General features: G+C 48.3%; 3 protein-coding genes across 6 annotated transcripts in view; 1 reads left to right on the top strand and 2 right to left on the bottom strand.

The window, feature by feature from the left end:
• Positions 1-5,278, bottom strand: part of LOC117192545 (netrin receptor unc-5-like) — a 47,757-nt gene extending 42,479 nt beyond the window's left edge. For 2 of the 3 annotated variants that reach the window (XM_033397241.1, XM_033397243.1), the window contains exon 1: positions 794-3,382. The gene's annotated coding sequence lies outside the window, so the exon portion shown is untranslated. Of the gene's footprint in view, positions 1-793; positions 3,383-3,931 lie in introns of those variants that run through there. The other variant, XM_033397242.1, reaches the window with a different exon arrangement.
• Positions 5,279-6,252: 974 nt separating this feature from the next.
• On the top strand, positions 6,253-10,201 carry LOC117194093 (vacuolar protein sorting-associated protein 35-like). 2 transcript variants are annotated; one of them, XM_033398737.1, is made up of 8 exons: positions 6,253-6,363; positions 7,009-7,198; positions 7,261-7,994; positions 8,059-8,294; positions 8,359-8,697; positions 8,760-9,323; positions 9,388-9,571; positions 9,634-9,795. In XM_033398737.1, the coding sequence occupies exons 1-8, from the start codon at positions 6,361-6,363 to the stop codon at positions 9,793-9,795; spliced, it is 2,412 nt and encodes an 803-aa protein (XP_033254628.1). In that variant the 5' UTR covers positions 6,253-6,360. The 2 variants fall into 2 exon arrangements, with proteins under 2 accessions (XP_033254628.1, XP_033254627.1); XM_033398736.1 differs by lacking the exon at positions 6,253-6,363 and adding an exon at positions 6,556-6,615 and having other exon boundaries at positions 9,634-10,201.
• A 258-nt stretch (positions 10,202-10,459) lies between these two features.
• LOC117194098 (tubulointerstitial nephritis antigen-like) lies at positions 10,460-12,282 on the bottom strand. The gene is made up of 3 exons (XM_033398740.1): positions 12,096-12,282; positions 11,050-12,026; positions 10,460-10,996 (listed from the first exon to the last, which is right to left on the bottom strand). Exons 1-3 carry the CDS (start codon positions 12,265-12,267, stop codon positions 10,853-10,855), a joined length of 1,293 nt encoding a protein of 430 aa, XP_033254631.1. The 5' UTR covers positions 12,268-12,282; the 3' UTR covers positions 10,460-10,852.
• Between the last annotated feature and the right edge of the window lie 497 nt (positions 12,283-12,779).

The following is a 12,779-nucleotide window of genomic DNA, read 5'->3' as shown; positions in this document are numbered from 1 at the left end:
TTTGGTTGGTTTTCCTGAGTACGGAACTTTCAGGAATTGGAGTCACCGATGGGTTATACCGGACAATATTACGAAATATTGTGAGTCACACCGGTAATTATTATTGAGACCGACGGCTGCAAGTTTTTGCAGTTTTCGCGAACGTACTAAACTTTTTGCTGTGTTGTTCACTAGTCAGGTCCCTGCTCGGGCGCCAGTTAATTTTATCCTTATTCGAAGGACAAAATAAAAGAATATTTTGATTCTGTTCACTTTAGCGAAGTGCTTTTATTGAATATCAGAATGTGACTGCTTAAATCTAGAATTATAATTCTTAAAGAAACCTATCGATGAACGCGGCAGAGGAACTTCGGCAGAGGCCGAATTGTTGGGGTCTTCAGAATTATTGAAGGCGGCGGCGTCGGTGGCGACAGCGGAGTTGCAGTTATTGACCGGCAATAGGAAGTCAATGTTGCTGGTCGATGTTGGGGGTGAGAACAGCGGAGTCATCAAAAATGCATTGTCGACATTATCGCAGTCGCGACGTCGAAGACGGGGTGGGGGCGATGGTTTCTCGTGAAGTGCTGACTTGAAGTGGAGCGCATAAGCACTTCCAGAAATACAATGTTTCGGTTCTTGTTTTAGGCAGGAAATGGTTTTTACTTTTTGTGTAAATTGTGACAGAATTCTTGCGCATTGTTATTACAATTGGGTAATAAACTATTGGGCAAGAATTTTTATACTTTTTTCTGTTTTAATTGGAAATAAGAGTATTGAACTCTTAGGGTGTTAACTTCTGCAAGCAGCTACTTACATTTTGTCGTCCTTTTGTGGCTGCTGCTGGTGGCTGGTGGTGGTGCGCTGCAGGGCGACCAAAGGAGCGGGCCTTCTTGGAGGCGCGCATGTATCCGTATCCGGTTACACTCCCGTCCTGTGTCCCCTCCCTGAGTGTCCTATCGAATGCTTGCGAGCCGGCCGTACCTTGTCTGCTCAGGACATCTGTAACCTTATCGCCTTTCACTTTAGTCTCTCAGTTTTTTGTTTGGCCTGCGTACGTTGTCCCCAGGAGGTCAGTATTTCATATTTTTCATCAGCCCTCTCACAGACACATCTGCGGTGTAAGTGTAATCTATCTACACATTCATTAAACTCGGCACTTCACCCACACACAGACAACATTGGTGCCGAACATCCCGTTGGTGCCTCCTTTCACAGTATCACTCCGACATCAAAATCATCCACAACATTGTTGTTGTTTTGAAATCACACACGGCCAGGTATCGTTATCTACTTAAACTCGTTCTTGCAGTATTAGTACTTTATCCCGCATCTGGAGTCTCGATATTATCACGCTCCCAGCTTTCGAGTGTTCGAATTTCAATGCGATGCACACGAAGCGCGCCCGAAACACGCAAAACAGGAACTGTGGTGACGAGCCGGCGAACGTACGACTGCGCTGACGGTCCGAATCGAAATGAGCTCCGATGTGGCTGTGGCTCGTTGTAGCGGTATAGCTATAGGAAATACCATTCTATCAGGGTGCTCATACCATGGTATTGTGGCCGCGAGAGCGCAAATGACAGAGCAGATGAGAGTAAGCGCTGGGCACTATTCTCAGTGGGCGCCTCCGCAGCATCCCCAAGAGCATGTCTTGTTGTTCCCGACTCTGGCATATGTTGTGCAGGAAGTGGGGAGCATTGGGAGCTCGCTCTCCATCATTCTGGCTTTACGATGTGTATATTTATTTGTGTGTGTATGCTTCTCTGGCTATTTTGTATCTTCCGCAGCCTGTGATTCTAATTTTACCCACTGGATTCCTGAGATGCTTCCATATTTTCGTTTGATGATTTATTGACTGCAGCAGCAATTAAAACCTTTTACTTCGCTTTTTATCAACTTCACTGATATTGACGACGAATGAGAGGAGGGCCTGGGGCTGCTGTGCGGAGTCTTCCTTCTTATTTATATTTTGTTGTGCGCGCATCCACACATCACTGCACTGCACTCCACTGTACGCACGCACACCTACGCCAGGAGCAATGATGTCTGATGACTGCTCTTTTCCATTTGCTTACTATTTTCTTTGCACAGCCACGCAGTGCACTTAATGTTCTTATAAAGTATAAAATAAATTCTTCCTTTTCCCCGAGTGTATAACGGTTTCTAATGGGAAAGAGGACCGCGGACTTATTGTCTGACCCTTAGAAATATACCGAAATAGACGTCACAAATTTCTAAATTTACCGTAATTCTACCGATGATATTCTACTGATACTGAACTACCTAGCTCCTAGGCATATTAATTCCATTCCGCCTTTATACTCGCAAACATCGATGATGTCGGATCAATACAACAATTTACGACGGTTTCTCTGGCTTCAGCTACCTACTCTCGTCTTTCGGGAAGAACAAAAGCCGCAGCCGAAAGAAACGAGCCTTTTCTTTCTCGCCATATCGATGATCGACATCTAATCAACTGCTAAGTCGCGTCCCATGAACCAGGACCCGAACCCAAAACCCGAATGGGTTCTTATGCATATGTTGCCTAGGCCTATGTCTATGCTCGCAGGCCCAGGTGACGGTGACTGCCCCGAATGACAATTAATCACCACAGGAGTCAAAGATGTTCATGGGGCATGGTAGTACGAGTAGTACTCATTCCTATCCACTCTCTATCCTATCCAACGTTCCCATGCCCCGCCCCAGACCTTGTTTGCCCATCTAAGGGAACTGCTGTATGTCTGTAGTTTCACAACTCCTAAAATTATGACGAACAGCCAGAGTGTGAGAGCTTGTGAGTGTTACTTGGAAAGAGTAAAGGGTAAGGGTAAGGCACCGCGTAAATTGTTAAAAAAGCATAAACCAAAGTGTGAGTCCAATCATTACATGCATTTGTCAAGGCCTGAGAATTATTTTGAATGTCCCTGCTGGTGGCTGAGCCAGTAGACATTCTATCCCGTCCCATCGTCTGTCAGTCAGTCATTCAGGCCGTTCAGTCAGTTAAAACGTCCAAAGGGGATCATTATATGCCAATTGGCGATTGTTTGTTACACCACACGCCGCCGCGTGTTGGGGAGGGTTGGTAATTGCAGTTCACATTTGAATTTGAATTTCAATTTGAATAACGGTTGCAGGCCCGAATTATAGCTGTAATTGCGGCATGTTTAACGCTGCATCTCGTCGTCGTCGTCGTCGTTATCGTTGTTGTTATTGTTGTTGTTGTGACTATTGTAATTGTAGCTGCATCTTTGATCAATGAATTGAGTGCTGTGCTGCTATCATGAGGGCTTCTCGACAACCATCAGCCCAATCCACGGCAATCCACTACACTTCACTTCACCTCCTCTCCCCATCCCTCCCATCGCTGCTAAAGCTGGCTGACAAGGAAAACCAAACCAAATACACAGCCAGAACCTAAGCGCAATCATAAAACAAAAATAATAAAAATAAAAATACACGATGGCGTTCCAAAGGGCACGCTTTTCATAATAAACATTAGCGAGCAGGGCTGCCTCCTCCGCGGTCACATGGTTGGGGGTCGCCCACAACACACCGCCCGACTCTCCGCTCGGTTCCGTCCGGACGCGTTCCGTTCCCCCGCACCGGAGGAACCGCTGCCGCTGCCACTGCCACTGTCGCCGGTTTCTGTTCGTTTGTTTGTGCATTGGTCGTCTTTAGTTACACTTGAATACTCGTAGTCGTACGCTTTGTATGGTGTCGCCGGTTGAGCGAGTGTGAGGGGTGTGCTCTGCTCTTGCGCTCTTGTGGTGTGGGCAATGGTTTCTGGTTCGCACTTCACCTACTCAGTGCAGTGCACCTCAAAAATATAACTGCACTGGCATACTTATCGGCGCAGGATGAGCGCACTGCAGTGTCCTGTCCCTTTTTTGTCTCATGTCCGAGACGGAGAAGGGTTCTTATTATAGCTAAGCATCTACAAGCAGCTACTTACATTTTGTCGTCCTTTTGTGGCTGCTGCTGGTGGCTGGTGGTGGTGCGCTGCAGGGCGACCAAAGGAGCGGGCCTTCTTGGAGGCGCGCATGTATCCGTATCCGGTTACACTCCCGTCCTGTGTCCCCTCCCTGAGTGTCCTATCGAATGCTTGCGAGCCGGCCGTACCTTGTCTGCTCAGGACATCTGTAACCTTATCGCCTTTCACTTTAGTCTCTCAGTTTTTTGTTTGGCCTGCGTACGTTGTCCCCAGGAGGTCAGTATTTCATATTTTTCATCAGCCCTCTCACAGACACATCTGCGGTGTAAGTGTAATCTATCTACACATTCATTAAACTCGGCACTTCACCCACACACAGACAACATTGGTGCCGAACATCCCGTTGGTGCCTCCTTTCACAGTATCACTCCGACATCAAAATCATCCACAACATTGTTGTTGTTTTGAAATCACACACGGCCAGGTATCGTTATCTACTTAAACTCGTTCTTGCAGTATTAGTACTTTATCCCGCATCTGGAGTCTCGATGTTATCACGCTCCCAGCTTTCGAGTGTTCGAATTTCAATGCGATGCACACGAAGCGCGCGTCCGAAACACGCAAAACAGGAACTGTGGTGACGAGCCGGCAAACGTACGACTGCGCTGACGGTCCGAATCGAAATGAGCTCCGATGTGGCTGTGGCTCGTTGTAGCGGAATAGCTATAGGAAATACCATTCTATCAGGGTGCTCATACCATGGTATTGTGGCCGCGAGAGCGCAAATGACAGAGCAGATGAGAGTAAGCGCTGGGCACTACTCTCAGTGGGCGCCTCCGCAGCATCCCCAAGAGCATGTCTTGTTGTTCCCGACTCTGGCATATGTTGTGCAGGAAGTGGGGAGCATTGGGAGCTCGCTCTCCATCGTTCTGGCTTTACGATGTGTATATTTATTTGTGTGTGTATGCTTCTCTGGCTATTTTGTATCTTCCGCTGCCTGTGATTCTAATTTTACCCACTGGATTCCTGAGATGCTTCCATATTTTCGTTTGATGATTTATTGACTGCAGCAGCAATTAAAAACTTTTATTTCGCTTTTTATCAACTTCACTGATATTGACGACGAATGAGAGGAGGGCCTGGGGCTGCTGTGCGGAGTCTTCCTTCTTATTTATATTTTGTTGTGCGCGCATCCACACATCACTGCACTGCACTCCACTGTACGCACGCACACCTACGCCAGGAGCAATGATGTCTGATGACTGCTCTTTTCCATTTGCTTACTATTTTCTTTGCACAGCCACGCAGTGCACTTAATGTTCTTATAAAGTATAAAATAAATTCTTCCTTTTCCCCGAGTGTATAACGGTTTCTAATGGGAGAGAGGACCGCGGACTTATTGTCTGACCCTTAGAAATATACCGAAATAGACGTCACAAATTTCAAAATATACCGTAATTCTACCGATGAAAAACGAACTTAGCCCACTGAAACCCCCTTTATTTAAACTGGATAACAATTGGAGTTAAACCGCGGAAAATAATACTAATAGTAATGATACCTAGTTGGTTCGTGGAATGTGTTTTAATACGCATTGCTCGACAATATGAACGAAAATCTTTATTCGGCTTAATATTACTATCTAGCTAGGACCACCAACAATGTTAAAACAATAAGGAACAAAACATATAAAATGTATCTGGGTATGGATTGCAGTGTAGGTGTGTATTTCATGCACTTAACTTTCCAAATATATATTTCTCAATCCCGATACCGATTCTCTGTCTACGTAAGAAAACCATACAAATTAAAACAGAGACTGTATAAGACGACAAGCCATTCCTCAGTTCTATAATATCATTTTCCGTAGGGTATGCTGAGTGTTGCCACTAACCACTATACTGTATGGTTAGTGGTGCTGCCCAAGAAACGGCTATCGATACTATCGACTGCTGCTTGAAAGTGAATGACCGACAAGGATGTGATTTCTGAATTTAATCAAATTCGACAATATTTTTCAATTGTTTCGAAAAATAAGTTATTAAAATCGAAATTTAAATTATTTCTGCCACATGGCAGCCAGAGACGTCTGGCGGAAAAGAGATGTCATCTGTGCCATGGAGCTGCCATATTATTATTTAATTTAAATTTGCGCACATATTCATTTTATATTTAGAAACAAATAAAATTAAGGATGTCGGCTCTAATATTGTTATTTTTAAAATTACCGCCGATTTCTGATGATGTTTTATCATGGACAGAGAACGTTCAACCTGTTGTAGACAAGTGGGTTTAAATAAAAGGGGCCTAAGTGAGCTAAGTTCGTTTGGTATATTTCTGAGGGTTATGTAAACCTGCGGTCACACTGTTTATCAATATCATCCTAAAAAAAGTAAATAAATTTAATTAAATATCTCCCCCATCTTCGATTTGCACCTGACGCTGCAGTAATGGTAAGTGCGCTCCACCCCGCATTGTAGCCGCCAGAAGCCGGCAAGCGAGAATTGGCCAAAAGAAACCAGAAAAGCAAGTAAAAATTGGCTAAAATCAAACCGCTGACTGCGCCTCTGTCGACGTCAAGTCGAGAGTACCTGGAGAAAAAACTACGCCCCCAACCCAACCAACAAACACTCATCATAACCACTATGTACCCCTGGAGCTCATCCTCGTACAGCGGCCAAGCGCCCAATCCTGCTCAGAATAGGGTAAATAACTCACACTCACTCCAACCACTAATTAAACCCCATTCGCCACATTGTGGACCGCAGTCGTACATAGCAATGTACAGACGTATATACGTGTGCACTTGCATGCTCAATGTGTCATGTTCATTCAAAAAAGTCTGCTTAATGTTTATGTGTGGCTGAGTCTGTCTTATCATCGATTCATTGAGTCCTCTGGCCTGGCTCCGCTCTGCCGAAACTTCCGTAGATATGTTTTATAAAGAAGGCTTATCTCAAGCTGTGTACTGTTAAAGCATTTGTGTGTTCTCGATCTCATTGTAACCCGCCTTCATGTATTTGCACGTTACCAAATCAAGAGCGAGGCAAACCCCAGGGACTAATAGCACCGACTGCACCTTCTATGTCTCGTTTCAGACCATGCCCAATGGTTTGGATGACCAGGAACAGCTGCTCGCCGAGGCCGTCGGGGCAGCCCGCAAGCAGGCCTTCCAGATGAACCACTTCCTGGACAAGGAGCGCATGCTGGATTCGCTCAAGTGCGCGAGCACCATGCTGAGTGAGCTACGCACCTCCCTTCTGTCCCCGAAAAGCTATTACGAGCTATGTGAGTACTCAATATCATGACGTATGAAAGTTTCTTTATTGTAATGCTTGTTTCCTCCCCAGACATGGCCGTCACCAATGAGTTGAACCATCTGGAATTGTACCTGAGCGAAAAGAGCGACAAAAAGACGGATCTGTACGAGCTGGTGCAGTACTCGCACACCATAGTGCCCCGACTGTATTTGCTGATCACAGTGGGCATTGTGTACATAAAAAACGACTCGACGCTCAAGCGCAGCATACTCAAGGATCTGGTGGAGATGTGTCGCGGAGTGCAGCATCCCTTGAGGGGGCTTTTCCTTCGCAACTATTTGCTGCAGTGCACCCGCAACATTCTTCCCGATGTGATGGTCGCAGAAAATGAGCACGAGGGCAATGTCTACGATGCCATTGACTTTGTGCTGACGAACTTTGCAGAGATGAACAAGCTGTGGGTGCGCATGCAGCACCAGGGACACTCCAGCGAGAAGACTAGGCGGGAGAAAGAGCGCGAGGAGCTCAAGATACTGGTGGGCACAAACCTAGTGCGCCTCTCGCAGCTGGAGTCGGCCACCCTGGAGACGTACCAGCGGCTCATTCTACCCGGAATCTTGGAGCAGGTTGTTAGCTGTCGGGATGCCATTGCCCAGGAGTATCTCATGGAGTGCATCATCCAAGTGTTTCCCGATGAGTTCCATCTGCAGACACTGGACCCATTCCTCAAGTCCTGCGCCCAGCTGGAAACGGGTGTGAACGTCAAGAATATTATTATATCGTTGATTGAGCGTCTAGCTGCCTACAACCAGAGGAGTGGCAAGGTAATATCCTCTATCGATGCTATGCCCCAAAATCTAGCATTTACTAACATTTATTATGCTGTAGACCAGCGTCAATGGCATCGATGCCATCATTCCCGCTGAAGTGGAACTCTTTGAGGTCTTTAGCGTTCAGGTGGCCAACATTGTGCAGATGCGCCATGACATGCCACTGGAGGACACCATTTCGCTGCAGGTGGCTCTGCTGAGTTTGGCCCAGAAAGTGTATCTGGATCGCATCGACTACGTGGACAAGGTGCTGGGCACAACCGCACAAATACTGCAACGAATGAACATGAACAAGTAAGGGATCCTCGAGCTGATAAGAAATGTAAAGACCCTGAACTAAACTTGTACACTTTTGCAGCATCTCGCACCTTTTGTCCGTGAACCAGGAACTGTCTCGCCTGCTGCGCATCTGCATTGACTTCTACAATAATGCCCTGACCATCATCCAGTTGCACAACTTTTGTCCACTGCTCGAAAAGTTCGACAACACTTCACGCAAATCGCTGGCGCTGTATCTGGTAATGAACATTCTAGAGAACGAGATTCAGGTGCCGACGGCCGATCAGGCGGACAGCCTCTTGACCATTATCACGCCGCTGATCAAAGATGATGATGCGCATAAGGACATTTTGGCGGTAGCTGGAGCCAGCAGCACAGATGCCGAAGAGTTTGCGGAAGAGCAAGGAGTCGTAGCGCGGTAAGTAGATCTCGCTATGCGTTGTAATTTCACCTTTAATTAATGGTCCGTTCTTGCTTCAGCTTCATTCACCTGATGCGCTCTGATGAGCCGGACATGCAATACAAAATGCTGCAAACAGCCCGAAAGCATCTGGGGAATGGGGGCGGCCAGCGGCTGAAGCATGTTCTGCCTCCGCTCGTATTTGCTGCCTACCAGCTGGCCTTCAAATACAAGGCGATCGCCAAACAGGATGAGAACTGGGACAAAAAGTGCCAGAAGATCGTGCAGTACTGCCACAGCACAATCAGCGCCCTGGCCAAGTCGGATCTGGCCGATCTGGCGCTCCGTCTGTATCTGCAAGGGGCTCTGGTCATTGGAGAGATCCGCTACACGAACCACGAGACTGTAGCCTACGAGTTCATGACGCAGGCATTCTCCCTCTACGAAGATGAAATATCCGATTCGAAGGCTCAGCTGGCTGCCATAACACTCATCATGTCCACGTTCGGGCAGATGTCCTGCTTCGGTGAGGAGAACGCCGAACCCCTCCGTACGAATTGTGCTCTGGCGGCGCCCAAGCTGCTGAAAAAGCCGGATCAGTGCCGCGGTGTGGTGGCCTGTGCAGCACTCTTCTGGAGCGGAAAGTATGATACTTTTTGATGTCCCTTTAGTTGGTATTATAGCTAAACTGTCATGTTGCATCGGTAGGCAAAACGGCGAGGAGATGCGGGACGAGAAGCGCACTCTGGACTGCCTGAAGAAGGGCGCTCGCATTGCCTCGCAGTGCCTGGACACGGGAGTGCAGGTGCAGCTGTATGTAGAACTGCTGAATCACTATCTCTTCTACTTTGAGCGCGGCAATTCACTCATCACCGTAGCCATGCTGAATCAGGTGATTAGTGCGCACTCGGAAAAGCAAAACCCCAGGGGTCTAATGTAAATGTTTCCTTGCAGTTAATTGCCAAGGTGAATGAGGAGCTGCCCAACCTGGAGCCCAGCGAGGAAACCAAGCAGATCGAGAGCCACTACAAGAACACGCTGGCGCACGTGCGCAGTCGCATGGAGTCCAGCGATGCTGCTCTCGAGGTCTCCTTCGCAGGCATCACCCTAAACTAGCCCACCCGACCCGCATGCATCAAGGAGCAGGGAGCAAGCAGAAGAGCGTTCGAGCAGGCCTTTTTTTTGTACCAGATGCAAATAGAATACTATCTCCGGAAGCGTATCCAAATTGAAAGTGTGAGAAATTAATTGAATTATTCCATGGCTAGGAAAGTTGTGGGCCTTCGACTTTTGTTTGTGGCAATTTAATTTCTGTTTTAATCGTAAGTGCAAATTGAAAACATTCTTGATTATTCTCCAGAGATTTTTGTTCTATTCTATTCAACCCCGAACAAAAATGTGAAAATATTGTTAAACAAAGCAGAAAGAAAGTGAAAAGGTTATACAAGACACATACGATGACCGAATTGGTCCATGATACGTATAAATATGTATTACAAAATAAAGATAAGATCAAAATGTTCTCGGCGGGAGTGTAGATTTGTGGATCTGTGCAGATGTGAAATCGTCGAGATGGAATCAAAACTCCGCGGCGGTAAATATGTAAAGTAATTCGTTTATTAAAAATATATAAGCTGAACGAACATGTTCCATCGGGTCCTCGATCAGTTAACTTAGTTTCCATTTACAATACATGATGGGCGTGCTCGAATTCTACAGACTCTCTCTCGCTGATGCAATTCGTCCGTCAATCACATGCGCTGCTTTGGGGCAGGGGTACGTTCTTGTTGTTGTGGCAGTATCAGGGGATGGAGCGGTGGTGTTGACTGGTTAATGTGGCAGTTTCGTGTTGCATATGGATGCCCCTTACCTATCTTCGAGTCCTGTTTAGTGGGTGAGGGAACAAGTGGTTAGGGCTGGGGCTAGGTCTTGGGCGGTGGCTGGGCAGTTAACTTGTGCGTTCGCGCATCTTAAAGCTAATCATTTTAGTAACTAGGTTCTAGCATAAACTTTACAAATACAGAAGCGCCTAATTCACTTTGGGTGCCATAGCAATGGGAAATTTTTGAAGCATGAGATAAATTTGTTTTCGTTTCTGCATAGCTCGAGATTACTCGGGGTACATGTGTGCGTGCTCGACCAGAGGGTCCGGTCCGGACTCCGGAGGTGGCGTCTATGCCGACTTCACGTTGTAGTAGTTGTAGACGTAAGGCCAGGAGGCCAACACGTAGTCCTCGATGCCGCACTCGTTCGAGCCGCGCAGGATACGGAAGTATCCCCGCTCACCCCACCAGGGACCCCAGGAGTTGGCAGCGATCTGGTCAACGAAATTAAGTCAGTCGTAAAGAAGCTGTGTAGATGGACACTCACCCAATACTTGTCGCCGTTGTGCTCCTCACCCCAACCGACCAGCTTGACCGAGTGGAATCCGGTGGGAGCGCCTCGGTTGGCCGCCGTCTGGCGATAGACTCCGCTCGAGTATGAGAAGAAGTCCCTGTACACGCGCATGGTGGCCTGTACGGGGCCAGAGTGGTAGATCTCCGCCATGATGTCAGACTCTTTGTTCAGGGTGTAGGCGGAGCCCACCGTGTAGAAGCTGTCCCGATCCACGTTAGACGAGGGCCGGCAGCCGTTGGCCTTTAGAGAGCGACTGTTGTGGCGGATCTTGCAGGTGTCGCGGTGCTGGGTGTACGGATAGCAGCTCTCGTCAACGACTCCTTTCTTGTGCAGATAGCGCCAGGCGGCGTCCAGGTGACCGCCCTCGCAGCCTTGCTGACGGCACGTGCAGGAGATGATGTTCTGTGCCGACAGTTGGACAGCTTCCTTGCCCTTACTTCGAATGGCGAAGCGATGGCTGGCCACCGAGGTGGTGGACAGAACCCACGAGGAGCCGCACCAGCCCTGGTCGGGTACCTCCGAGATGTAGCTGGACCACTTTTCCACTGCATTGAAAGCGGCGGGCAGGCCCGCGGTGGGATTGGTCAGCCTGCTCATGGCCTTGACGCGGTATGTGGGCTCCTTGGTGCCCAGGCGCAGGCGCAGACCCTTGCTGTACTTGTGGCCCCACCACTCGTCGTACTTGCGGGCGGACCAGCCCAGGTGGTAGATCGTGTTAATGCTGTGGATGATCGACTCGTCGGTCAGGCAGAGCTCCTGGTCGCAGTGCACCCGACCGCCGTCAAGGCAACGGCACTCGTTGCAGTTGTCCCACGTGCTGTTGTATTTGCTGAAATAGGCGCCGTTGTGCAGGCAGGTGACCAAGGCGCCAAAGCAGAAGGAGCGGTAGTCAGGGCAGCAGTCAACGGCGTCGTCCCGGTCGCAGAACTCATCACAGTAGCACAGGGTGGCTGTGAAAAGGGGAACATTCAGCTGGATGGCTAGGAGATGGAAGGGAAGGGATCAAATGAGCCACTTACTCGAGATGGGCAGCGAGCAGCCGTCGGCCCGATCCTTGCAGCATGTATTGCGCACGCCGCAGTAGGGACCCGGATAGTCCAGCTTTAGTGTGTGGTCAAAGGCGTGGGCCAGGTCCAGCAGCAGGGGCAGCAGGGCCAGCATGCCCACCACCTGGGCGCACTTGACAGTCATGTCTGAGTCCTGCACGGGAAGACGTGGGGCAGTCGACTTTCGCAGCAGAAATGGAGCGAATGGCACAGGGAACACCGTCAGTATATCTTATCGGGCAATTTGCATTTATACAATATACATATGCATGTATGTAAGACGGAGTGGGCCAGCTGGCCTATTGAGGGGGCAGCTGGGATAAGCAACAGCCGTAATAACAGCAGCAGAGGAACAGCTGATTAGCAGCAACAGCAGTAGTAACAGCAGCAGCAACAGCAGCAGATCAGCAGCGGACAGAGAAGAAGAGGAACCGAGCGAAGCAGTGAAAAGGAGAGAACAGATGCATACGGACGCGAATCAAGCATCAGCAGAAAATCAGCAGAAATAAGCCGTAACATTAAGAAGTTTTGTAAGCACACATACCAGGCCACCGCGATAATAAACCGAATAAACAATACTCTAAATAATATCTTACATTTGGGGGCTCAACCAGTCGCGTACTGCCTGTGTAAAGTGGAAACGAGGGGGAACGTTGT

This window comes from Drosophila miranda, assembly GCF_003369915.1.
Source record: "Drosophila miranda strain MSH22 chromosome Y unlocalized genomic scaffold, D.miranda_PacBio2.1 Contig_Y2_pilon, whole genome shotgun sequence".
Lineage (NCBI taxonomy): Eukaryota > Metazoa > Arthropoda > Insecta > Diptera > Drosophilidae > Drosophila > Drosophila miranda.
This window is presented reverse-complemented; position numbering and strand designations above follow the sequence as displayed.